The 27,802-nt window shown below is 41.5% G+C and overlaps 1 protein-coding gene and 1 long non-coding RNA gene across 3 annotated transcripts; one reads left to right on the top strand and one right to left on the bottom strand.

Annotated features, from left to right (window-relative positions):
• The first annotated feature begins 19 nt into the window (after positions 1-19).
• Positions 20-27,624, top strand: LOC144690348 (uncharacterized). Its single transcript, XR_013578867.1, has 3 exons — positions 20-197; positions 26,830-27,010; positions 27,478-27,624. It is a non-coding gene; the product is annotated as an uncharacterized LOC144690348 (long non-coding RNA).
• Positions 6,619-17,529, bottom strand: LOC144691160 (uncharacterized). Of its 2 annotated transcripts, XM_078559226.1 has the most exons (4): positions 17,470-17,529; positions 12,165-12,267; positions 11,026-11,151; positions 6,619-7,946 (listed from the first exon to the last, which is right to left on the bottom strand). In XM_078559226.1, exons 1-4 carry the CDS (start codon positions 17,482-17,484, stop codon positions 7,165-7,167), a joined length of 1,026 nt encoding a protein of 341 aa, XP_078415352.1. In that variant the 5' UTR covers positions 17,485-17,529; the 3' UTR covers positions 6,619-7,164. The 2 variants fall into 2 exon arrangements, with proteins under 2 accessions (XP_078415352.1, XP_078415353.1); XM_078559227.1 differs by lacking the exons at positions 11,026-11,151; positions 12,165-12,267; positions 17,470-17,529 and adding an exon at positions 9,226-9,427.
• Positions 27,625-27,802: the final 178 nt, after the last annotated feature.

The raw sequence follows: 27,802 nt of genomic DNA on the forward strand, positions 1-27,802 counted from the left end.
GCCGTGAGGAGGCGGAAGTCCCGCCTTTTCCTTGGCCCAATTGGCGGATCCCGCCCCATTTGTCCAGAGGCAGGCCGCTGATTGGCGAGCACAGGTATCAATCATTCGCCGCCATCACGACTCGCTCTTTCATCTTATTTTATGGTTCTGGGGCTCCAGTGATTGACAGCAGCTTCTCTCACTGGCTTGGAGAGATGGTAATGAATATTTCCCTATCTTAATATTTGACGTGATGGAAAAATAGAGAAGTTCCGCTCCGGTCTGAGTCATCCCATTGAGGTTAAGTGGATGACGCAGGTCAAAAATAGGATATCCCCCCCACCCACCCCATGTAGGAGGCGTTTCATTGTGAAACTTAATCATAGGGCTCTAGTGTTTGCAATAAAAATAAGTAAGCAGAATTGGTACGGTACGAATACTAGAAGATATGCTGTATCCAGGACCAGGAGGAGGACATTTAACCACACAGAAGAGCACAGAAGGAGGCTATTGGGCCCTCTTGTCTCTGTGCCAGCTGTCTACAAGAGCAACTCGTCTAGTCCCACTGTTTACCCCCTCCCCCGCAAATCTTTTCCCTTCAAGTGCTTATCCAATTCCCTTTTGAAAGCCATGATCGAATCTCCCTCCACCAGCGCATTCCAGATCCTAATCACTTGTTGCATAAAAAAGTTTACCCTCATGTCGTAGTTGGTTCTTTTGCTTTTCAACTGATATCAGCATCCTCTGTTTCTTGGTCCTTCTGCCAATGGGAACAATTTCTCCCTATTTACTCTGTCTAGACCTCTCATGATTTTAAATACTTCTATCAAATCTCCCATTAACGTTCTCGGAAGAGAGCAAAAGCCCAGTTTCTTCAATCTTTCCATGAAACTGAAGTCAACTCAGGGCCCATTTTCATAAAACTTTCCTGCACCCTCTTGAAAACTCTAATATCATTGCTAAAATGTGATGCCCAGAATTGTACACAATACGCCAGTTGAGACCAAAACTGTTTTTAAGGTTTCATAACATAAATGTTGAAATTGTGTCCTGTCCATCCATGGCTACATTGTGCCATGCATTGAGATCATGGCTGCCGTACAACTAAGTCCTAGACTCCCCAACCAGTGGAAATAGTTTATCTCTGTCTACCCTATCTGTACCCCTTAGTATCTTCAAAATTTTTATCAAATTATCCCCTAACCTCTTAAATTCCAGGAAATACAACCCTAATTTGTGTTAGCTCTCCTCGTAATTTAACCCTTGGAGACCAGATGTCATTGTGGGAGCAATCTAGAAACATGTTACACATTTTAAAAATTAGGGTTCTCCCATTTAAGAGTAAGGAGAATTTTTTTTCTCAGATGGTTGTTAGTCTGTGGAATTCTCTTTCCTAGGGAGCAGTGGAGGCTGGGTCACTGGATATGTTCAAGGCTGAGTTAGATTTTTGATCAGCAAGGGAATCAAGGGTTATGGGGGACAGGCAGGAAAGAGGAATTGGGGCCAAAATCAGATCAGCCATGATCTGATTAGCCCACTCCTGCTGCTAATTCTTGTGTTCATTCTGGTAAACCCATGTTGTATTCCCTCCAAGACCAGTATATCCTTCCTAAGGTGTGGTGCCCAGAATGACTCACAGTGCTTCATTTGTGGTCTAACTAGGGTTTTGCTTAGCTATAACATGACTTCCACTCTCTGCTTTCTAGTTTTCTAGATAAAAAGGTCAGCATTCCATTAGCCTTTTTGATTATTTCTGTACCTGTTCATGACATTTAATGATCTGTGCGCATGGAGCCTCAAGTCTCTTTGTTTTTCCATTGTCTCTGGCTTTGCCCCATTTGGAAAGTACTCTGTCCTGTCCTTTTTAGGTCCAAAGTGAATGATTTCACATTTGCCTACATTGAAACCCACTCGCCATAAATTTGCCCATTCACTTAATCTATTACTAGCTCTTTGTAAGCTTATGCTTCCATTTACATTGCATTCAATGTCACCTGTATTTATGTAATCTGAAAACTTGAATACAGGTATGTGGTTTTCTAAAACAAAAACAGAATTACCTGGAAAAACTCAGCAGGTCTGGCAGCATCGGCGGAGAAGAAAAGAGTTGACGTTTCGAGTCCTATCCCACCATCTCAATTGTTAATAAACATAGTGAATAATTGATGCCCCAACACAGATCTTTGTGGGACACCACTATCCACATGCTGCAAAGCCGTGTATCTGTCCATTATCCCGACTCTCTGTTTCCTGCTGCTCAGCCAATTTCTTAACCAGGGCAAATTCCATGGCATTCAACAGGTTCTTATGAGGGACTTTATCAAATGCTTTCTGGATGTCCATATAAGCATTCTCCTGTCCACAAATCTCTCTTCGCGTAGTGTCCTCATTATCCAAGCGTTCCAAGTCACAGTGTATACCATGATATCACAATGGGGCTAGGTGAGGAAGCAAGCACCAAGAACTACCACAGTCTATGTGTATATTGCATCGGATAGAGGATTGGCTAACTAATAGAAGACAGGGAATTCGGATAAGGAGGGCATTTTCAAGATGGCAACCTGCAACTAGTGGAGTGCCACAGGGATCAGTGCTGGGGCCACAATTATTTACAATATATATTAATGACTTGGATGAGGGAAGTGAATGTACTATAGCCTAGTTTGCGGATGATACAAAAATGGGTGGGAAGGCAAGTGGTGAGGATGATACAGAGTCCACAGAGGGATATAGACAGGCTAAGTGAGTGGGCGAAAACTTGGCAGATGGAATATAATGTGTGAAAATGTGAGGTTATGCACTTTGGCAGTAAGGGAATCAAGGGTTATGGGGAAAAGGAAAGAAAGTGGAGTTGAGGGTTATCAGATCAGCCATGATCTCATTGAGTGGTGGAGCAGACATGATGGGCCAAACGGCCTACTTCTGCTCCTACGTCTTGTAGTCTTATGGTGATTGAACTTGTGGTGTTGGCATTATTCTGCTCCACGCTCTGGCCATTTAGCCAATTGAGCTAACCGACCCTTCAAATTTAATCACCTTTTCAAAATATATGATCGGATTTGTCAGGCATGACCTACCCTTTACAAAGTCATGCTTGCTCTCTCTGATCAGCTGAAAATTTTTATGCTGTTCGTTTATTCTATCCTTAATTATAGACTCTCGTAATTTCCCAATGACGAATGTTAGACTAACTGGCCTATAATTTCCTGGTTTTTCTTTCTCTCGCCTTAAACAACGGGGGACATGCTAAAGGAACGGTTTGAATCTAAAGGAACGGTTCCTGAGTCAAGAGAGCTTTGGAATGTCATAGTTAGAGTATCAGCAATGTTCTCAGCCACTTTCTTGAAAACCTTGGGATGGAAACCATTGGTCCTGTGGATTTGGCACTCTATAGGCCCATTATTTTGCTTATGTTAATTTGGGTGAGTCCCTGCTCAGATTCAATATTAATTTCCTTGGGATGTCCAGCAAATTACGCTCTTCCACTACTGTATATACTGACACAAGTAATCAGCCCACCGTTTCCTTTTTTGATTCTTTCAGGAGATGTGGGCATTGCTGGATTGGCCAGCATTTATTGCCCATCCCTAATTGCCCTTGAGAAGTTGTGGTGAGCCATATAAATAATGTGACTACAAAAGCAGGTCAGAGACTGGGAATTCCATGGTGAGTAACTCACCTCCTGACTCCCCAAAGCCTGTCCACCATCTACAAGTTCAAGTCAGGAGTGTGATGGAATATGCTCCACTTGCCTGGATTAGTGCAGTTTCAACAACACTCAAGAAGCTTGACACCACCCAGGACAAAGCAGCCCATTTGATTGCACCCAATCCACCACCTAAACATTCACTCCCTCCACCACCGAGGCACAGTGGCAGCAGTGTGTACCATCTACAAGGTACACTGCAGCAACTCACCAAGGTTCCTTCGACAGCGCCGCCCAAACCCATGACCTCTACCATCTAGAAGGACAAGGGCAGCAGACACATGGGAGCACCACCATCTGGAAGTTCCCCTCCGAGCCATATTGAAAAAAGGGGATAAAAAAGGGGTGAGGATGGAGGAGAAAGTTCATGGTCTGAAGTTGTTGAACTCAATGTTAAGCCCAGAATGCTGTAAAGTGCCTAATTGGAAGATGAGGTGCTGTTCCTTCAGTTTGCATTGAGCTTCACTGGAACATTGCAGCAGACCAAGGACGGACATGTGCACATGACAGCAGGATGGTGTGTTGAAATGGCAAGCAACAGGAAGGTCTCGGTCATGCTTGCGGACAGACCCAGTCTGCGTTTGGTCTCTCCAATGTAGAGGAGACCGCATTGGGGGCAGCAAATGCAGTAGACAAAATTGAGGGAAGTGCAAGCCTTCCAGCCTTAACATTGAGTTCAACAACTTCACACCATGAACTCGCTCCTCCGTCCTCACCCCGTTTTAATCCTATTTTTTCAATATTCATTTTATTTTTTTTCCAATTATTTTTATTATTTTTAAAAATTTATTTTCATTTTTATTCATTGTTTTATCCCCACCTTTTATCCTATTTTCGATCTTTTTTCCCATTACCGTTCCCTCCCGCACCCCACCCCCACTGGGCCATCTGTCACTTGTTCATGTTGTTCTTTCCAGAGTGCTTACCCTTGTCCGGTTATTATCACATTTTGCTTTCTATCCTTAATGTCACCATCAACACCTCCTATAGCCAGCACTATCACCATTAACACTCCTTTGACCTTTTGTTTATGACATCTTTGTCAATCTCGCCTTAGCCCCCACCTATCGCTGGCCTTCTATCCAGCTTCACCTGCTCCACCCCTTTAAAAAGCATAAATTTCACCACATTTTTACTTCTCTTTAGCTCTGAAGAAGAGTCATACGAACGTGAAACGTTAACTCTGTTTCTCTCTCCACAGATGCTGTTAGACCTGCTGAGTTTTTCCAGCATTTTTTGTTTTTGTTTTGTATTTCCAGCATCTGCAGAATTTTGCCTTTAACTTATTTGGGCCACACATTCTAACCTGTCCTGCTTTAATGTTTTACTTTCATGGTTCTTAGTTCTCTTTCTTGGTTTAATTACTCATGCTCAAGGTGATGTATTTAAGGGGAGATTGATGGATTTAAGAAAAGGCTAGATGAGCATAGAAAGAAGAAATGAATAGCAGGTTATGCTGATAGAGTTAGATGAGGGATTCCTAACTGTCCTCTCAAGTGGCCAAGCAAGCCACTCAGTTGTATTCTCAACATTTACATTCTAGATATAACATGTTGCGGGAACACCTACTCCATACAGGTCGCAGTGGTTGAAGAAGGTGACCCAATACCACATTCTCAGGGCAACTTGAGATTGGCAATAAGTGCCAGCTTTGCCTGTGATGCCCACATCCTGTGGATGAATTTTTATTTATCAGACCCCTAATCTAAAGGTATTCTTTGCCATGCCTAGCTGTCTAGTGTAATCTAATATGGCCTGCCCTGTTGTTGGTTCTAGGACATATTGATGCAGCAAACTATCCCGAACACACCAAATCTAAGGTTTTCCTCAGAGTTAATTTGTATGAGACTATTAGCTCCAGGAACTAATCTTTGCCTTCTTACCCCTTTACAGCCACTTCCTAGTTCTGATCTCTCCTGTTCACCTTCTTCAACCATGTCCCTTTTGCTTGTCCTTTCTCCAGAATCATAGCCTCTTTGATTACTTTCCTCAATTGGCACTATTTCCCACCAAGGGAAGAGGAGAGAAAGGGGTAGCAGAGCAGTTCATGAAACATTTTGATCCCACGCTAAGTGCAAACAACACCCTAGTCCCTTTAGGGGAAACATAGAGGGAAAAAGTGACAAGACTCAACAAATGTAAAGTGGTTAGTTCCTTACTGGCATCTTTTGCTGATTATCTCCATGGGGAGAATTTTTCCTATGGCAGGCGGGCTGGGCGGGAACGGGCGGGGAGCCGATCACTGCCTGCGATTGGCTGCGCGCCGCCATTTTACATGGGCGGGTCAATTCAGGCCCGCCCACCATAACACGCAGCAGGTAGCGCTCAGCGCTACCTGTGTGGGCGGGGGGAGGAGGGAGAGTCGGGGCCTGCGTTCTTTCACGCATGCACGTGAAAGAGCGGAGCAATCTCCCTGAGGCACAGAGCTGCCTCAGGGAGATTGAATGGATTAGAAAACTCTTGAATAAATAAAGTAAAAATTTATTTAAACACGTCCCGGACATGTTTGTGAAGTTAGGAAAATTTATTTATTTATTTTATAAAAGCTTCAGGAAAGCTCATTCCGCACTTAAGGTTTGACGGGCAGCATTCTTAACAAGTTTAATTACTTTTTTAATGGCCTTAATGTGCCGTTGACAGTTCAGTGGGTGCGCAGCTGCCTCCAGCGCGCGCCTGCCGAACGAAATATCGAGATGACGCGCAATGACGTCGGGACGCATGCCCGACGTCATCATGCGTCATTTTACGTGTCGGCATGTCGGGCCCACCCCCGCATGCCGACGGTAATATCCTGCTCCATGTGTAGATTTCAGAGGATAATTAGACAAAAACCCACTATTACAATAAAAATGTAATAATAGGACAGCCAAATATTTAGCTCTCGCATTCAATATGACCCTTTCCCCTGCCTGGAATGGAGTGCACCAGACATCTAATGGAATAAAGCAATTTATTTCTATGAGTATAAGCTGTCGGGTAACATACTTTTCTCACACAATACATCACATGGTACTACTCTATAAGCAAGTTTTTTGTTATATAATCCTAAACATGATTTATTGTAACAATGCATATTCTTGGGCCAGGCTATCTAAGCAATGCATTGATAACACAAACTGTTTATAGACTTCTTTCAAATGTATGATAGGTTTATCAACATTCATACAATATTAAATTTAAACAGCATTTATTTTTATTGCAACATCTAAGAGTCAAAAGCAAGTCTTGGAGCATAGCATTATTGAAACGAATTGAGCAAAATGCAAAACCCAAGGTGCAATGTGTATACAGTATGTTACAGGAAGAAAATAAATGAGGATAGTGCCATCCGGAAAATAATATATTTATTTATAATTTGCTGATTTTTTGGGGGCTACGCATCCTTAATGGATACCAATAGCTCAGTGCTCCTATTGTGTGAAGCTGAAGAACCAGAGCTGGGAATCTATCAAGGTCTATCTTATAGACCTTATTGTATCTTAAGGCTGCTTTGCTGTTTCCTGCAATTGCATTGCCTCTGCTTTTGCCTCTGTTTTATTGGAAAGCATGCAAGTAACATCCCTAAGCTGGATGAAGGAGACTGACTGGTTCGAGGCAAGTTTTGTCAGTACGTTGACCAATGCACCAACCTGCTTGGTCATTTGAACCCAATTAGATTGAGAATTTGTATGTTGTTGTTTCAGAGTATTCTCAGCCTGAGTGAGGCCATTCTTGATACCTTTGATATCAGCCGTCCCAGACTTTAAAGTTTCTTGAATGCCAGTCATTCCAGTCTGCAATGCATTCTGAATATCTGCCATGCCGGTTTTCATAGCACCTTGCAGGCCTGCCATTCCAAACAGAATAGCAGTTCGAATATTTACTAGTCCAGTTTGCACAACACTCTGCAAGTCTGCCAAGCTGGTCTTCGTTGTATTTTGTAATTCTGTAATGGCTGTGTTCCCTGCCTCCTGCAGCTTTAAAGATTCTTTAGGAAATGCTGGATCAATTGTTTGCATCAGTGTCGTTAGTATCTTTGTTATTGTTAAAGGGTCCTGTCCACGCCCCAATTTTGATTTTCCTGTAGTTGTTTCTGGAGCTGGCTCTTCCTTCCTGAATGTAGTCGGTTTTTCTGATTTAGAAACAGATTTCTTCTTTGTAGTTTTGTTCCCAAGCATTGATGGATTCCGTGTATCATCCTGACCCAAAAACTTAATGTTGGCATCATTGTGAGTAATTCTAGACTGTGTTGTTGGTCTCGCTTCATGACGTCTAGGATCACCTAGGTGAATTTTAGAGAAACATTACTGAACTAAAATAATGGTGCTATTATAACCAATATTAATAGTGCATTCATGAAAGTTTTGGAATTATTAGAGCATTGTGAAGGCAACATTGCTAATTCCTTTTAGATTCTGCTGGAGAAGAAAGAATCCTAAGGCCTTGGAAACCCAGAGCAGGTAAGTCCAGGGTCTTGGGTCGGGAGAGTTTGGGTAGGTTAGAGAGAGGGACAGTGGAGAGGGGAGGGTGTGGGTTTGAGGGAGTGAGCGGATAGGAAGGAAGGGGGGGTGTTCAACATAAGGGGGGGGGGGGGGGCGCGATTGGCAAAGGGCAGCCCCCGAAGAGTGACTCCCCCCTTTCCTCCCTGCTCATTTAAATATGGCAGGCTGATTTCGGTGCCTGCACACGCCCCCCCCCCCCCCCCCCCCCCGCCAACCATATTATGGGCGAGCTCAGGGGTGGGCGGGAATGTGGTGGGATGGGCGCTCACCCCATTTTACCTGCCCACCCCCACCACAGGAAACCAACAGCACGTAAAAGTCAGCCTGTGATTTTCATTTACACATGATTAACAATTAACAAATGTCCAAAAAAATGACATACCCAATAGAGTACTTTATAGAATTTTCTCCTTGAGCATTCCTTTTAAAACTTATTCTGTGAACATTATCAGCTCAGATTCTATAATGTGCAGTTTCTGGATCATCATTTATCGAACAGAGCTGCTTCCATCAGCAATCTTGACTTTTTGTTAGTGGTATGGTAAAGTAAGCAAAACTACCTTTTGGTTCTGAAACCTCCTGAAGGAGTGGCTTTCACCAGAACCATGGAAGGCTGAAGTGCTTGTGGAGATCTAGGGAACTTCATTTTTTGACTGGAGGCTGAACAAGTCATCTAAGTGATATTTCATTTGCTTTGACAATGATTGGATGAGGAATGACAACCAGAAAGAATTTCCTGTTGGGCCTACTTCACTCATGTTTCCTGAGAGCTGCTGTTAACAAGACAGGCAACCTAAAGTGTATCTGCCTAAAACAAGTGACATGCCAATGGAGACCAGGTAGGCGTTAGGAGCTCACCTAATTTATTAAAATAAAGGCCCATTTTTGGCCCAGCCTCAGACTTTCCAAGGCGCATGTATTTCATGTGCACTTTTGATTATGGAGCCGAAAACAAACCGTAATTAATTTCCATCAACTTTAAAATCTTTTGCCGCACATTCAGTCAATATATGTCTGGCCTGCAATCTTGTATTATTTACCCACAAAACATTTACCAACCTCGTATCATACTTTTGTTGTCTGTACTTCCATTGAAAATATGTGGGACATATTTTGTGCACATGTGACATCCATCTTTTGTTTTCGCTAAGCAAATATACCCCTCTTTGCAGTCACACACTGTGTCCTGAGTTTCAGTGCATTCCTGCAGAGTATGAAGTCCCAGCTCTGCGATTTTAAAAAATCAGTTAGGTTCAAATAAATTCTTTGTCACCTTATAACAACCTTATAGGATGCAAGCAAAACATAAAACAATAAAAGCTGCTCTGTTATTTCATTGAACTCAGTATCATTAATGCAACTTGGGAAAACATGCAATTAAACATCATGATTTGCTTATGTGTGTTATCAAGGGAAAGTTATTTTTACATACTTTTAAACAAATACGCTGTTTACTCATGCCATTGTTAATTAACCCATCCAAATCGTATAACTAACCACTGGTTCAGTGTCATATTGAAGCAACTGAACATGAATAACTAGATAATTTAGTTTCATACTACTGTAGCCATATTGGAGAAAGTGACTGAATTTAAGAATAGCCATATGTTTCTGTAAATATCAGACATTCAGTCTGACACATATCCTTCCAACCCCAATTGTTGGAATCATATCTCTCAAGGCTGAATTTTTCTTTTACAAAATGGAAGGACTTATACATTTGGATGCTAATCTTGGATTTCTTTCAAAAGAAGGCCATTAGTTCACCTTGGAACTGGCAACAAGCAGGCCTATTCCAAGAAATCACCTGGCTTATATGGTACTTGAGAGGGAGTCATTTATTTGTTTTGGGCTGCAAAGAATTTAAATTAATGAAGCTGGGAGACAAAAAGACAATCACATGGCAGAGGCAAACCTTAAGTTTGAACCTGTAGTTTTGCTTTCAGTCTTATTGGAGCACAAGCTGAGGAAGGAAGGCTACCCTAGTTGGCTCTCTCTCTCTATCTTGCCTAAAATTATGTGTGGCTATCAACCTGTAGCCAGAGAACCCTCATTTGAGTGTAACTAGTCTGCATTTGGACCTGCAAAACTGAGACTAATTAGTGAGAACTTCCAGACATCCACCAGGACCAGTGGCTCATCTTCACATGAGGGAACTCCAACTCGACAGCGCCGAGATCCTGTGGACTTTATCCTTTATTTTATAACACCATCCTCTAAAGCCTATCTCTTCAGGGAGACTCTATCTGTTTGCCCTTTGTTTGTCTATGTGTGTGCTGAGGGAATTCTTCAGGAAGAGATGGATAGTTATACTTCTAAAAATGGCCAGTTGTGTACCTATACCTATAGTACCCAGAAGAAAAGATTCTCTGACCAGGCTTCTTTCAAAAACTCAGAATGATTAATTTATTTTAAAAACACAACTTATTTTAACAAGTTGCAAGTACTGGTTAACGCACACTTGTAATCATTCTGAGTTTTTTGAAAGAAGACTGGTCAGAGTCTCTTTTCTTCTGGGTACTAGAGGTATAGGTACACAATTGGCCATCTCGATGAGAAAATTAAGCATTTAAATTTAAATTTATGGTACGGCCTGTGGAGTAGTGGGGCTTGATAATTCGCGCACGCCTCCCGTTCTGGTCATAACACAATACATTTTATAAAATATTTTTGGACAAAAATCTAATTATTTGATTGTTCAAATTTTCTAAAACATACAAAAAATACAAACACTTCTTGAAAGAAATTCAGAGGTTAGTCCATTTTGTCCCATGCAGTGTATTCCTAAAAGCCGGTAAGCCTTACGGAAACATACTTGGATTGTTAAACATTATAAAATGATTGTTACTAAATATTTACCTGGATTGCAATATTTGCACTTGAAACACTTTTCTAAACTATTGGGCTGGTCTATGAAAGCTCCACGAGCACAGGGAACACATATGGTAGATGTTGATGATGTACAGTGTTTTGAAACACGAGCACCTGCAGTCAAAAAATTAAGTTAGTGTGATGCTGAAAAGGGGATACAGAAGTGTCATGTTAGATTTTCTAGTTTCATTGTAGGAAATCAAACAAAACATATAAGTACATCTTACAGCAGAAAATGTAATCCTATTCAGACGAACAACAGATTCTCAGGGGAAGAAAACGGTAGCCACATCAACCAGAAGGGTGTAACAAAAATCAGGCACCATTTTGCTTACAGGGGTTGGTGAAGGTAAAACTGGATAGGGATCCTCACTGGGTCACTGATGCATGTCTCCTGATTGCAAACCAAAAGAAGTGGCTTTGGTAGTGGTCTGGAAAAGATTTGCCTGTAATCCTTTGGCCGCAGGAGTTGAGAGATTATTATTAAGGAGGAAATTGAGACTACTGTACACAACAACTACATATTAAGAGAAGATATAATAAAATTCATTTTTAGGTGGTTGTGATTTTCAGAGGAAAACTTTGGGAGAGTAGGATGGGCATATAATAAAAAAAATTAAAGGAGAATTTTAAAAACATATCTTTATACAGTGGATGATTAGAATTCTCTGCCATCGATGGTTGTTTAAGCAAAATCCATAAATCATTTGAAAAGGGGGTTGAGATTTCTTGAAAAAGTAGAACATTAAAAGGCACATGGTGACCACGTGTGACAGTGATTTGACTAGGTAGCTGATAGAGGAAAAAAAATACCAAGGCAGACCTGATTGCCTAAATGGCCTGCTCTTGTGCTGCAGCAGTCAATGATGCTGTGAATCAGTACTGGTATGTTATTCTGGACTATTCCTTTAAATACTTATCCTGAAATGCTAACAAGCTGTGCAAGGAAGCCAGTTAGGCTTAAACATTCTAAATTATACATCTTGAATATCACATTAAAGTTTTGAAAGGGGTAAAAGCATAATTTATGACGTAATTGTTATATAATATTGTAACTTCTTAAAACAGCTAAACACTTACAAAAATCTGTGCGGTGACACTCATTCAAAAAGGTTGTTGTCACTCACCTGCATGGCACATGGGACAGCACAGTTCCTGAAAACTATACTCTCCTGAGCCACAGCTCGTCACCAGTCGCAAGTTAAAGATCAATAAGAGGATGCAACAAATCTAAATGGAAATAACACTCAGTTAATAAATAATAAACTGTTCTATGTGAAGTTAGGAATCTGAACAGTGGAATTCCCATAAACGTAAAGAGGGGAATCCTATAAGGGGCATGTTTTTTTTTATTCATTCATGGGATGAGGGCGTTACTGGTTAGGCCAGCATTTAATGCCCATCTTTAATGGTTCATGAGAAGGTGGTGATGAGCTGCTTTTTGAACCGCTGCTGTCCATGTGCTGTGGGTACACCCACAGAGCTGTTAGGGAGGGAGTTCCAGGATTTTGACCCAGTGACAGTGAAGAATCAATAATATATTTCCAAGTCAGGATGGTGAGTGACTTGGAGGGGAACTTCCAGGTGGTGGTGTTCCCATGTGTCTGCTGCCCTTGTCCTAGATGGTTGCAGTCGTGGGTAGGACATTTATGGCAATAATTGGCAGTAATAATAAATATTTACTACTCAGCTATAAGTACAGTTTTATTTACATTTCCACACAATTTACTTTAGGACAATAAAATCAAGACGACAATTCAGGAAAAGGCTCCAATAATAGTATTTGTTAATTTAACAGTTCAGACATGTGTAGCTGAATTTTTAGGCCCCAGTGGGACCGGACACAGAGGTGGGTGGGTGTAGAATTTCGTGCTGCCAGCTTGCACGCTGGTTTCATTCTGGCATCAGACCATTTCCTGGTGTCAAGATGGGGGTGCAGCAGGGCTACCCACCCGTATGTGGTAGTTAAATTCAGCTCGTTAAAGGTCAAATCAGGCTTATTCATGGAAACTGACAGGAATTTTCCAGTCGGCCTGCAGTCCCCGAAGGCCTCGGGGAACTGTGCAGCTGCCTGGAGGGAGCCCTCCTAGCGACAGACTGGCAGGTTTAAAGGTCCTCGTCAATGGTGGCCCTGCTGCTAAGGGCATTTTTTATTTTAAAGCTAAAAAATTGGAAAGAGGGAATCCCTCTCCCTCACTTACCAGCCATGGCATCCAACCACTTCTTCAGAGCTGGAGGGTCTCCTATTGGCCCTCCAGCATTGAAAGCAACCCGCTGTCCTAAATTGGACACAAGCCTGCCCTCAGACCACTAACTGAGCAATCTGGGGAAATTCACAGGTGAGTGACTGTTCCCCATGCTGAGCCCAATGTCAGGGTCCTGAAGCCCACATGGAAGATTCTGCCCGAAGTCTTTGATAAATAAATCACTGCACAACAATTTATTACTATTGTGAAAAAAGAGCTGGTTGAAGAATAGAATCAGGAAGTCATACTTCACACAACTGGAGAAGGGTCTTATTGTATACAAGGTTCGGATTTGGCAAATTTTCATGTGGCAGCTATTGGAAGAACACTGTGTTGGGTTCCTTCTTATTATTTCTTATTCCTATTTCATGGCCAGTTACCTTAACATCTGCCTTAGGAAAATGTTAGAAGCTATTATTAAAGATGTTATAGCAGGGCACTTGGAAAAATTCAAAGTTATCAGGCAGAGTCAATATGGTTTTGTGAAAGGGAAATCATGTTTAACCAATTTTTTGGGGTTCTTTGAAGGAGCCACATGTGCTGTGGATAAATGGGAACTGTGGAGGTACTTAGATTTCCAGAAGACATTTGATAAAGTGCCACTTCAAAGGTTATTGCAAAAAAATAAAAGCTCACGATGTAGCGGTTAACATATTGGCATGGATAGAAGATTGGCTAGCTAACAGGAAACAGAGGGTAGACATAAAAGGGTCTTTTTCTGGTTGGCAAGATGTAATGAGTGGTCTGCCACAAGGATCAGTGCTGGGGTCTCAACTTTTTACAATTTACATAAAGGACTTGGATGAAGGGACCAAAGGTATGGTTGCTAAATTTGCTGATGACACAAAGATAAGTAGGAAAGTAAGGTGTGAAGAGGACAGAAGGAAGCTACAAAGGGATATAGATAGGTTAAAATAAGTGGGCAAAGATCTGGCAAATGGAGTATAATGTGGGAAAATGTGAAATTGTCCATTTTGGCAGGAAAAATAAAAAAGCATATGATTTAAATAGTGAGAGATTGCAGAACTTTGAGATGCAGAGGTATCTGGGTGTCCTAGTGCATGAATTGCAAAAGGTTAGCATGCAGGTACAGCATGTAATTAGAAAAGCTAATAGAATGTTATCATTTATTGCGAGGGGAATTGAATACAAAAGTAAGGAGTTTACGCTTCAGTTATCTAGGGCAATGGTGAGACCACATCTTTGGAACTGGCCAGTTCTGAGGAAGAGTCATATTAGGCTCAAAATGTTAACTCTCTTTATAAGACCATAAGGCGTAGGAGCAGAAGTAGGCCATTCGGCCCATCGAGTCTGCTCCACCATTCAATGAGATCATGGCTGATCTGATAATCCTCAACTCCACTTTCCTGCCTTTTCCCCATAACCCTTGATTCCCTTACTGATTAAAAATCTATCTCTTTCTCTCTCCACAGATGCTGCCAGATCTGCTAAGTTTTTTCCAGCATTTTCTGTTTTTATTTCTGTTTGTTAACTGGCTGGGTAGAATTTGTTCCCCTGATTCATCCATGTCTATTCCAATAATTTTGTTTATTTCCACTATATTTCTAGCGATAAAACAACAGTTGATCACAACTTGTATGCTGATGTCTGATACCTATTCCTTGAAAGAAAGAAAGACTTGCAATTGAAAAGCACCTTTCATAACCTCAGGATATCCCATTGTGTTTTACAAATAATGGGGCAGAATCTTCTGTTCGGTGTACGGGGGCGGGCCCTGCACGCTGACGCGTAAAACGACACACAGTGACGTTGGGCGTGCATCCTGACGTCACTGTGCATCATTCCGATCTTCAGTTCGGCGGGCGCGCACTGGAGTCGGCTGCCTGCCCACCGAATTGTCAAAGGCCTGTTAAGGCCACTAATGAACTAATTAATGTACATGTTAGGGTTGCCCGTCCAACCTCAAGGTTGCAGGACAGGTGAAGAGCCCAAACGGCCTTCGTATTTTTCATGGAACCTCATCCACGGGCGGGATGAGGTTTCATGAAGGATTTATTAATTAAATAAAATTTTTTATCAAAATTCATACACATGTCCCAACACTGTCACATAAGGGGACATGTCTGAATAATTTTTTAAAATTCTTTTTTCAATTTTTTATAATGAAATTAATCTCCCTGAGGCAGCGAAATAGCGCAGGCCCCAACTCTCTCTCCTCCCCCCGCCCGCACAGGTAGCACTGAGTGCTTTGGGTGCACGTCACGCTGGGTGGGCCTTAATTAGCCCGCCCATGTAAAATGGCGCGCAGCCAATCACGAGTGGCGAATGGCTCTGCACCCGCTCCCGACCGGCCAGTATGATGGGGAGAAAATTCTCCCCATGGAGTATATTTGAAGTGCAGTCATTCTTGTAATGTAGGAAAGATAGCAACCAAGTTCTGCACTTCAGCAAGTTCCCACAAACACAAATGAGATAATGACCTGATAATCTGTTTTGCTCTTCTTTGAATGGTGCCATTGATCTTTTTAGTCCACTTGAGAAGGCAAACATGGCATCAATTTGTATCATCTGATAGCCTGTACCTCTGACAGTGGAGCACTCCCCCTGATACTATACTGAAGTACTATCCTAGATTGTGTGCTCGAGTCTCTCGGGCGAGGTTCAACCACAACCTCCTGACTTGGGTGAGAATTCTACCACCATGCCACAGTTGACACTGTGCAGTTCAAAAGATCTCAAGATTAATGCTTGTTATTGCATATGCAAGCTTGCAGATGAGCAGCTGACAGGAAGCAGCTGTAGTAACTTAAATTTCTAGTTGCAAAATTTTCCTAGTTCAAGAGGAAAGTTACAGACCTGCAAGCAGAAAATCTTTATGCGTGCATTTTTAGATAAATTGAGTGTTCAAACCACCCAAGGCCAAAAAAGATGCAGTCCACCTCATTCTTTCAGAGTTAGCAGGCACTTAAGTTACAGAGCTGCTGTTGAAATTCAAGTTTATGAATCTACATGGCACATAATGTAAATGGGCTGTAATTTAGTGTAAAGTTACCACATCCTCTTTCTTAAATAAAAACAAAAAATGCTGGAAAAACTCAGTAGGTCTGACAGCATCTGTGGAGAGAGAAACAGAGCTAATGTTTCGAGTCTGTATGACCCTTCTTCAGATCGTTTCGAGTCATACAGACTCACAACGTTAACCCTGTTTCTCTCTCCACAGATGCTGCCAGACCTGCTGAGTTTAATCCAGCATTTTCTGCTTTTATTTCAGATCTCCAGCATCCACAGTAATTTTCTTTTATTGTATACAATCACATATTAGTGGCATGATTTTGCAGGAGCCGATTACTAAAAAGTTGCAGTTACAGACACTTGGGAACTGCTGCTGAACTCTCAAGAAAATAATGATTCATATAAAAATCTTAAATTCTAGCACTACAAGTTAATTATTAAAACAACTGTAATGAAAAACTACCAGAGCAGAAGACATTTAACAATGCATCAGATAAAGGTTCTGCCTCAGTGGCCAATATGGAGTTGAGCCTACTTCATTTGTTCCATGGCAATAACCAGCTCCATTATGTCTCAACATACTTAAAATGTCTTGGAACTCTCCATGCAATGATTTTGTAAGCGTGCTTAACTCTTGCACATCAACAAATATGTGCAAAAATTATTGTACAGTGCCTTTCAAAGATTATTTCCTCTAATTTTCCCTTCAGTTTTCCCCTTACTTTTACTGAAGGCAGTGATCCATGTTAGAGTATGATTCAACAAGTGTTAACCACCCTTTGATATCTTGCCCACAAGATAATTCTTCATTTGCAATCCTGGACAGTAAGCGAGAGCAGGATATGTGGCAGTAGGATTTATAACAGACCATCTAATCCTGTCCTCACCAGAGTCCACAGGCCTGAATTTCTCGATCAGCACCCCAACTGAGATCAAACAACTTAGTGCAGTTCAGGGCTTGAACTTATGATGTTACCTGGTCCGTGATTGAGTTTCAGTTTATTGAGTGCATTTACCGCTAAGCCATTAAGAGGGTTTGTCTTGCAAGAAATTGAGTGAAGATCATCTAAAAGTTTAAATACAACTTGACAATTCCTCAATAAAATAATTGTTTTTAATTATGAAACCCAGACCGGTTCAAAAAATTATTCTGCTGTACTTACAATCAGAAAAATAAAGAAAATGTCAACGTTTACTGCACCAAATAACTCACCTCAGAATGCCCCATACTTCATGCACATGTGTTAGGAATCAGGGAGTTAGCTCAAACTCTATGAAACAAAAATATAATTAGAAAAGCTGTATTGCACTCCACCACTGGGTACTGGGTACAGGTTGTTTTTTTAAAAAGCATCTAATACTTCAGTGTGATTGAGAGGCACAATTTATTGTGAAGTTTCATCTTCCTGATTTTCACTCCAGTGATCTTTTGTCTATGGTTTTGCTTGACCCGGCAGTTTTGTATGGTTAGCAATTAACATTCCTTTTAGTAGTAAAGTTAAACTTAGAACATTAGTAGAGTTTTTATGTTGCTGTCAGCCTTCAAGCACAACACATCTTTGAGAACTGGAGGAACAGCACCTCATCTTCCAACTAGGTACTTTACAGCCTTCTGGACTGAATATTGAGTTCAACGATTTTAGATCATGAACTCTCTCCTCCGTCCCCACCCCCTTTCCGATCCCCTTTTTTTTCCAATAATTTATATAGATTTTTCTTTTCCCACCTATTTCCATTATTTTTAAATGTATTTCCATCCATTGTTTTTTCTCTACCTTTTAGCCTATTTCGATCCCTTCCCTTCACCCCACCCCACCTAGGGCTATCTGTACCTTGCTCATCCTGCTTTCTACCCTTAATGTCACCTATTAGCACATTCCTTAGATAATATCACCACCTTCAACACCTCTTTGTCCTTTTGTCTATGACATCTTTTGGCTATCTCCACCTATCACTGGCCCTCTATCCAGCTCTACCTGTCCCCACCCCCCCCAAACGTCTTTTCTATTTTTACTTAGTTCTGTTGAAGAGTCATATGGACTTGAAACGTTACCTGTGTTCCTCTGCGCAGATGCTGCCAGTCCTGCTGAGTTTTTCCAGGTATTTTTATTCTGTTTTGGATTTCCAGCATCCGCAGTTTTTTGCTTTTAGCTTACATCTTTGAGAAAGCCTTTTCAAATGAAAGACATGGAGAGCAGTATTTTCCCAAATCTTAACTTTACAAAATACTTTAAATTATATTTTCCCAGGAAATCAAATGCATGGAGCTCGATATCTTCTCTCAGTTTTCCCTACTTCTTATACTGTAGGCATTGTTCTTTCAAGTAGCCCCAGATTTTGAGGTCAGTGCGAAGGGATGGCACTTACTGCTGACATTGAAAAAAGAAGCCCACAAAGATTTTGCAGGCTCTAGAGCATCTATTTCCCTTATTCTGCAGTGATTTTGAATCTGGCGCTATCTATAGGGGATCTGTTGCACCCAGAAACAGTGAAATCATAATACAGGCTGATTAGCCAATCAGACTGAAGAATTCTTACAAACAGCAAACTTCAATTCTCTACCTGAAGGCAGGTCTGACCCACAGCGCCATGACTTCCACCACAGGTATGGCAAGGAGGCAGGTCCTGAATCTACCCCAGCCAGAACAGGGATCAAACCCTGTGCTGTTGGCACCAATCTGATTCACACCAGCCGTCTAACCAACCGAACTCCCCAAGGTGTCCGAGTTGCTGTGGTAACATACACTTTTACATGCATGTTGCAGTGTGGAGCTATGAATACTGATGGTAGAGGCTCCAATTTCTTCCCATCACATGGCTGACCCAGAATCTCTCTCACTCTTACCACCTGCCATTGATTTAAGTTGGAAGGATTTACAGGTTGATACTCAACACTCCACACTTCTGAAATTAGTTTTTCAGGACTAGAGAGCTTGGCCAATCATAAATGTAACATAGTATGCCTCTCATTAAAAATTCAGTTACTCCTGATTGAACAAGGGTTAGCTTTCTCAATGGTTTTTCCAGCAACAATAGCGTGTAAAAAGTTGAAGTTCACATGAAATCCATGATCATCAAGAACCTTATGAAATCCTTATGAATTGGAATAAGACAACTTAGAAAAATCACATTTTAGTGGAAAATTTTAGTTCTACCTGTTTAGGTCCTAATGCATTTTAAAAACATGCAAACATGAGGAATACACCATCCCAATCTGGTGTGTCCTTGTTGACTTAATTTTATTTGTATGTGGAATTGAGAATTCAGTATTGAGCTTTGAAAGATGAAGAACATCAGCATTAGGAAACAGATTAAGATTGGCCAGATTCGAGCAATTGAGCAGTCCCAGATCAAGATTAGAATGTGACAGATGAAGAATAAAACTTCCTCTAAATTCATCATTTCAAAAAATGACTATTTTTGCTAAATTTGATTTGAATAACTTCACGTTCAAGTTATACCACATTTACATTGATACAAAGTGATTGCACCCACACAAAGCAGTTGACCCACAACAAACTATTCAAGTATATACATTATTTTTACAAGCCCAGCATGTTTTTGATTTCAATTTTTAATATAAATTATCAGATTGATTGAATTCAATTTCACAATTTTCCTTGATGAATTTTGAACTCATGACCTCTTAAGTTGTTAGTCTAGGAACTGAGCCACTATATTATCATGCAGTCTTATTATAAAGCAAGCACATACTTGAATAATTTGTTCTAGGCCAGTTGCTTTGTGTGGGTGCAACCACTTTGCATCAATGTAAATGTGGTATAACTTTAACATGAAGTTGTTCAAATCAAATGCTTTGTGATAACCTCAAAGAGGCATCTCACACCTCTTCGGCTTCACACAAGCTGCAGCATAACTGCAACCAGTACAAAGTGAAATACTAAAAAAAGAAATTCCCAGATGGCTACCTGTAAATTAAATGTTTCATTTTTTAAACGTTTTAGTTTAGCAAGGAGCTCACCCTGACTTCTAAGTGTGGAAGCTTATAACTGGCCTGTTACCAAGCACTAAAAGTCATTTTTGCCTTTTTGGGAATAGAGGTCAGCTTAAGATCTAGCCTGAAAAATTACTATTTCAGTCACAAATAACTTTTAAGATGCTAGGTCTAATTTCAGTATTTTTTGAGAATGGGTGATTCGAGAGTGTAATGGAATATGTAAACATGTCATATTTTGAAATTTCATGGGAAAATGTCAGATATTTTTCTACAGAACTAGGACGACTGGTAAAACTGAAGAAATCCTAGGGAGGCTTAACTCCTGGCCAGTCTCCCATCTTCCACCCTGCATCAAGTTAGGCTCAACAAAACTTTGCTGCCCTAACTTACACCAAAGTCCCAGTCAACCCATCGGCCCAGTGCTCACTAAGCCACACTAGTTCCTGGTTAAGCAATGCCTTGATTTTAAAATTTTCATCTTTATTATCAAATCCCTCCATGACATCAACCCTCCCTATCTCTGTAAGCTCCTCCAACCCCAATACCCTCTAAGATCTCTGCACTTCCCCAATTCTGACCTCTAGGGCATTCCTGAATTTATTCGCTCCACCACTAGCGGCTGTGCCTTCAGCTGCCAAGGCTCTAAACTTTGGAATTTCTTCCCTAAATTTCTCTGCCTCTCTTTCCTCCCTTAAGATGCTCCTTAAAACCTACCTCTTTGACCACATTTTTGATCACCTGTCCTAATATCTCCTTATGTGGCCCAGAGTTGAGGAGGTGGGTATCAGGGATCCTGGTCCCTGTTGAAAAGAAAGGTCACTTTCAAAGAGTCTGAGAGCAGTAGGCAGCCTACTGCTCTCAGACTCTTTGATTTGAAAGGGAGTAAGTACAAAGGCTAGCAACACCTTCTTCAGACACCCCTCAAAATGGTACATAACCAATATTCCCAGATGAAACTAACATTTCAATGTTATTGTATTTTGTAGGCACAAATTCTCTACATTCTTGTCCACCAAAGGAAAACCCAACAAAATCTGGGACAATGTGAGCGAGGGTGGAGATGTGGCATCATGGATCTCTGCCCTCTTTCCTCTCCTTTCTACTTGGGAACTGAGGAAATTTGGAGCCTAACTACATTGGACTAGCTACGGAATTGTTTATTATGAGAAAGAAGTATACATAAAAACAACTTAAATCAGCAGATAAGAACCATAGAAAAGCTACAGCACAAAAAGAGGCCATTTAGCCCATCATGTCTGTGATGGTCGAAAAATAAAAAGCTAGCCACCCATTATAATCCCACCTTCCAGCACCTGGTCTGTAGCCTTGTAGGTTACAGCGCTTCAGATGCAAATCCAGGTACCTTTCAAATGAGTTGAGTGTTTCTGCCTCCACCACCAAACCAGGCAGCAGATTCCAGACACCTACCACCCTCTGGGTGAAGAAGTTTTTCCTCATGTCCCCTCTAATCCTCCTACCAATCACCTTAAATCTGTGCCTCCTGGTAATTGACCTCTCCCCTAGGAAAAACAGGTCTTTGCTGTCTACACTATCCAGGCCCCTCATAATCTTGTGCACCTTAATTAAGTTACCTCTCAGCCTCCTCTGTTCTTAGGAAAACAACCCTAGCCTATCCAATCTCTCCTCATAGCTGCAATGTTCAAGTGCTGGCAACATTCTTGTAAATCTCTGTACTCTTTCCAGGGCAATTTTGTCCTTCCTGTGGTGACCAGAACAGTACAAGAAAATCTAGCTGTGGTCTAACCAGCATTTTATGCAGTTCCAGCATGACATCCCTGCTTTTGTATTCAATACCTCATATAATAAAGGAAAGCATTCCATATGCTTTCTTTGCCATCTTATCCATCTGTTCTGCCACCTTCACAGACCTGTGGACATACACTTCAAGGTCTCTCACTTCCTCTACCTCTCTCAATATCCTCCTGTTCATAGTCTATTCCCTTGCTTTATTTTCCCTCTCCAAATACATTACCTCTCACTTTTCAGGACTGAATTCCATTTACCACTTTTCCACCCACTCAACCAAATAATTGATATCATTCTGGAGTCAACAGCCGTCACCTTCACTATCAAACATGCGGCAAATTTTTGTGTCAGCTGCAAATTTCACAATCATGCCTCCCACATTTAAGTCCAAATCATTAATATACACAACAAACAGCAAGGGGCCCAATACTGAGCTCAGCCCTGTGGAACACCACTAGAACCTGCTTTCCATTTGCAAAAACATACATCAACCTTTATTTCCTGTCCCTGTGTCAATTTTGGATCCAACTCACCACATTCCCCTGTATCCCATAGGCTTTTACTTTACTGACCAGTCTGACATGTGGGACCTTGTCAAATGCTTTACAAAAATCCATGTAAACAATATCCGCCGTACTATACTCATTAATCTTCCTTGTTACTTACTCAAAAAATTTGATTAAATTAGTAAGACACAACCTTCCCCTAACAAAACCATGTTGACTATCCCTGATTAATCTGTTCCTTTCTAACTGACAATTTATCCTGTCTCTCAGAATTGATTCTAATAATTTGCCCACCACTGAACTCAGATTGACCGGCCTATAATTATTCAGCCTATCCTTTGCACCCTTTTTAAGGAATGGTACAATGTTCACAGGCCTCCAGTCCTTTGGTACCTTGCCTGTACCAAGTGAGGATTGGAAAATGATCCTCACAGCATCCTCTACTTTCTCCCTCGCTTCCTTTAACAGCCTGGGATACAATCCATCTGGCCCTGGTGATTTATCCACCTTCAAGGATGACAGTCCCTCCAGTACTTCCTTTCTCACTGTGCTTATTTTATCTAATATTTCACACTCCTCCTCTTTAGCTAGAATGTCTACATTAACCCTCTCCTTAGTGAAGACAGAGACAAAGTACTCATTAAGAACCCTGCTCACATCTTCTGCATCTATGCATAAGTTACCTTGTACATCCCTGATAGGCCCTACCCTTTCCTTAGTTATTCCCTTGCTCTTAATATAATTCTTCAAGCTTTCTTTGATTTTACCTACCAATATATTTTCATATCCTCTCTTTGCTTTCCTAATTTCCTTTTTGACTTCACCCCTCTACTTTCTGTACTCCTCTAGGCTTTCTACAGTATTACGTTTTTTTTTATGACTGTCATAAGCTTTCTTTTTCTGCTTTATCTTACCCTGTGTGCTTCTGGATAACCAAGGGGCTCTAGATTTTTTTCTTTGTGGGGACATGTCTACACTGTGCCCATAAAGTCTTGCTTTTGAATGCCTCCCACTGATTTGTCACTGATTTTTCTTCAAGTAGCTGTGAGGTATATTACGAATTTTATGAAGCTGAGAAAAGATCTGACAAAAGTCCACTTTTCACAATTCAAAGATTTAGTGTCCGCTGTTCGTATCCCAATTGATATTAGGGTAGTTGAAGTCTCCAACTATTATTGCCCTATTATTTTTGCACGCAGAAATTTGCCTATGTATTTGCTCTTCTAGCTCCCTCTCACTATTTGGGGGTCTATGGTACACTCCTAACAGTGTGGCTGCGGTTTTTTTTCTGAGCTCAATCCATATGGCCTTATTCGATGCCTCATTTAATATATCAACCCTCCTCACGACTGTAATTGCTTCCTTAACCAATAATGCTACATCTCCACCTTTTTTATCCTCCTCCCTATCCTGCCTGAAATCTCTATAGCCAGGGATGTTGAGCTGCCATTTTTGCCCCTCTTTAAGTTGTTACCATTATAACAATGATATCACGCTGCCATGTGTCTATCTGTGCCCTCATTGGCTTTACTTGCTATAGTCCTTGCATTTATATATATACCTTTTAACACTGCCAAGTTCATGTGCTTTACACAATTTTTAACCTCTGCTTCTTCTGTCTTTCAGAGTCACCCGCTAATTTTCTGTTTCCTGTTCCCTGTTCTGAATTTGTCCTATCTGAATCTGCCCTCAGGTTCCCACCCACCTGCTAATCTAGTTTAAACCCTTCCCAACAGCACTAACAAGCCTTCCTGCGAGGATATGCATCCCGGTCCTGTCCAGGAGTAGATTCCACCTTCCCCAGAACCAGTTCCAATGCCCCAGAAATCTGAAGCCCTCCCTCCTGCACCATTTCTCCAGCCACACATTCATCTGCTGTATTCTACTTCTGCACTCACTAGCACGTGGCCTTGGGAGTAATCCAGAGATAACTACCTTTGAGGTCCTGCTCTCTTTCCTAACTCCCTAATCTCAGGCTGCAGGACCTTATCCCCTTTTCTAACTATATCGTTCATACCGATGTGGACCACCATCTCTGGCTGTGCACCCTCACCCTCCAGCATGCTCTGTAACCACTCAGTGATATCCATGACCCTTGTATCTGGGAGACAACACACCATCCATAGGTAGCCATACAATGCATAACTCTCACCAGTACATTACCTACTTTCTGAGACCAAGGTAACTAATAAGCCTCAATTTTGCCATCACCTGTAGCAGACTGGCTGTGACACACCTTGTAATATATAGTCAGTGGAGAAATATGAGCAACACCCCTCCCTTCGTTGCTGAAGAGTTGGGAGTCTTGCCGCAGGATGTCTACCAAAAGAGAGTGTCCCCTAAAGCACAATAAAATCTACTGTGCCATCTGGGAGATATTGTTTCAAGTACTGTAATTAACCAGCAGAATTTTTGCTGACTCTCATTGTGTATAACATGCAGGAGATTCCTTCCCCTTAAGTGGAGGCGACAGGAGAGGAAACACAAACAGATGCTGAGGTCTCCAAGCCAAGGTGATCCACTGCTGTTTGGGTGGTTTCCCAGCAGTGGGGTCAGCAGCCACGATTGTGGTGGAGAGCCCTGTAAGAGACACAATTCCATTGTTTCTTCTCTTTCGAAAATTGTGGACACCGTGAAGTACTGTGCAATGAAGGCATTCCTAGGCAGTGGCTAGTTAAATACATGATTATGTTTTCACATTCATGCATAGAATCATTGAAAATTTATGGCACTGTAGGAGGCCATTTGGCCATTTTGTCTGTGCCAGCCAAAAAAGAGCTAGCCAGCCTAATCCCACATTCCAGTTCTTGGCTCAGAGCCTTGTACTTCAGGTGCATATCCAAGTACATTTTAAATGTGATGAGTGTTTCTGCTTCTACCATGCATTCAGGCAGTGAGTTCCAGACTCCCATATCCTCTGGATGAAAACATTTCTCTAAACTACGCTCTAATCTTTCTGCCAATGAGGTTAAATCTAAGAACACTGTTTATTGACCTCTCTGAAGAGAAAAAGGTCCCTCCTATCCATTCTACCGATGCCCTTAATAATTTTATACACCTCAATTAAATCTACCCTCAGCCTCCTCTGTTGCAAAAGAAAACAACACCAGCCAATCCAATCTTGTTTCATAACTAAAATTCTCCACTCATGGCAACATCTTCTGTATTAATTAACACTTGTTGAAATTATTAGAATTAGGATGCACATTCAGGAATTGCAATAAAAAATGAAATTGCTGAAAAAAGAGACACGTTGAAGCTTTTCGTCTTGCACTCATCAGGATACTTCGCAAGAACACCAGTATAAGAGGAAAGCAACAATTTATACTGTATGAGAAGACAGTGCCGATTGGTTGGCAAGTGGACTCTGATTGATAGAGACATTGCCATGGATAACGCACCAATTGATGGTGATTGACAGATAACTGCCAAGCATTGTTTGAAATTTAAACCAGGCAACTTGATCCTGATTGGTCAAGGCATTGCCCTGAGAAATGAGTCAGTGAATGGCTATCAATTATTTTGTTTAGATGAAATAGGCACAATATGTGTACATGCTCTTTCTGTCTGCAAAGAACAGGCCCCTGTGTAGCTATGTAGCTTCCAGTACATGCAAATGCGCCAGACTGTGAGTCTGACTGACAATCTTAAATTGGTTGTCAGCGTTATTCCTAGCACATTGAGGATTATTTCGCAAATGTTGTCCAATCGCGGAATCACATCTAATGTTGGACACTGTGTTTTGAGATTTGCAAGCAGGGGCTGGTTGGGTACGGCCTGGCACCTTGCCCATTGCGAACAGAAACTGGGACATGCTGTTTGATATGATATGCCAGTCTTTGGAAAGTATGGCCTACATACCTACAATCACACTGGCACTGAAACTCATCTACCACATTACTCATTTGTGTGATTTGGCTCGACAGCAGCATCCTGTTATTGGCGAATACCACTCATGTTGTTACTACCTAGTAGCAGTGTGAACCAGCTAGCTTCACCTGTTGGTCAAGGTTTGTGAGATACCTTGCCCTTTCAGGGTAATCTGAGGTAGTTAATTTTCAGTGTCCTGAAGAAAAGCTTCAACATCTCTTTTTTCAGCAATACTCAAGTTCTGTACTACCAAATGAAAAAATGAAATGTGAACCAATGTGGTAGGGCAACAAAAAAACAATTAAAATAACGTAAACTCATAGGATTACATAGGATATACAGCACAGAATCGGGCCATTAGGCCCAACCAGTCAATGTTGACGTTTTTGCTCCACTTGAGCCTCTTCCCATCTTTCTTTGTCTAAATCTATCACAATAACACTATTCCCTTCTCCGTCTTTTGCTTGTCTAGCTTTCCGTTAATGTTTAATACTATTCACATCAACCACTCGCTGTGGTAAATTCCACATTCTCACCACTCTTTGGGTAAAGAAGTTTCTTCTGATAGAGTTTGTGATAGATGAACAGACTGCTCAAGCAGAAAACCCCGGGATCTCTTGGAGGAAAGCAAGTGGAAGATCGTAGACAACGTGGTAATAAATTTACTAAAATAATTATGAATAAGCTTAGAAATTAGATGAATTATGGGTCAGAATTTTCCCTATGGCCTGAATTTTGTGTTTGTTGGGCGCACACGATCGGCGGGCCCAGGAGCTGACAGGAAATGGCTCCCCGACCACAATCGGCCCCTGACAGCGATTTCACACTGGACGGCCAATTAACGGCCAGCCAGCGTGAAATGCGTCCTGAGAAAGGCTCAGCACTGCCTGTGGGGGTGGGAAGAGGGCAGGCACCAACGTCACCGTGGGTGCTGGTGAGCACATCCACTGAGCTGGCTGAAGGCAGACAGATGCCTCAGGGAGCTGCAGGCCTCCAAATAATAAAAGAAAGCGCAAAAATGCTGCAAAAAATATCCATGCAGCACAATCAAGCACCAGAAAGCTTACCTCATTAAAAAAAAACAGTCCCCAGATAATTCTTTTTATTTTATGTCCGACAGAGATTTCGTCTGCCCTTGGATGAGGTTTCATCGAAAATGTAAAGCCCGCCTGGCCGTTTGCCCCATCCGGCAACCGTGAGGTTGGACAGGCCATGAAAAATTGCTTACAACCGGGCTGTTAATGAGCAAAGAACAAAGAAAAGTACAGCACAGGAACAGGCCCTTCAGCCCTCCAAGCCTGCGCCGATCATATTGCCCATCAACTAAAACATTTTGCACTTCCGGGATCCGTATCCCTCTATTGCCATCCTATTCATGTATTTGTCAAGCTGCCTCTTAAACACCACTATCGTACCTGCTTCCACCACCTCCTCTGGCAGCGAAG

Source organism: Cetorhinus maximus, chromosome 15 (assembly GCF_964194155.1).
Source record: "Cetorhinus maximus chromosome 15, sCetMax3.hap1.1, whole genome shotgun sequence".
Classification (NCBI taxonomy): domain Eukaryota; kingdom Metazoa; phylum Chordata; class Chondrichthyes; order Lamniformes; family Cetorhinidae; genus Cetorhinus; species Cetorhinus maximus.

What these genes read in the sequence shown, in the direction of transcription:
- LOC144691160 (XM_078559226.1), bottom strand. An exon ending in CTGTCCCATGTGCCATGCAG is followed by an intron (nt 11,152 to 12,164) that starts GTGAGTGACAAC and finishes TTTTGACTGCAG; the next exon opens with GTGCTCGTGTTTCAAAACAC. An exon ending in GTGCAAATATTGCAATCCAG is followed by an intron (nt 7,947 to 11,025) that starts GTAAATATTTAG and finishes AAATTCACCTAG; the next exon opens with GTGATCCTAGACGTCATGAA.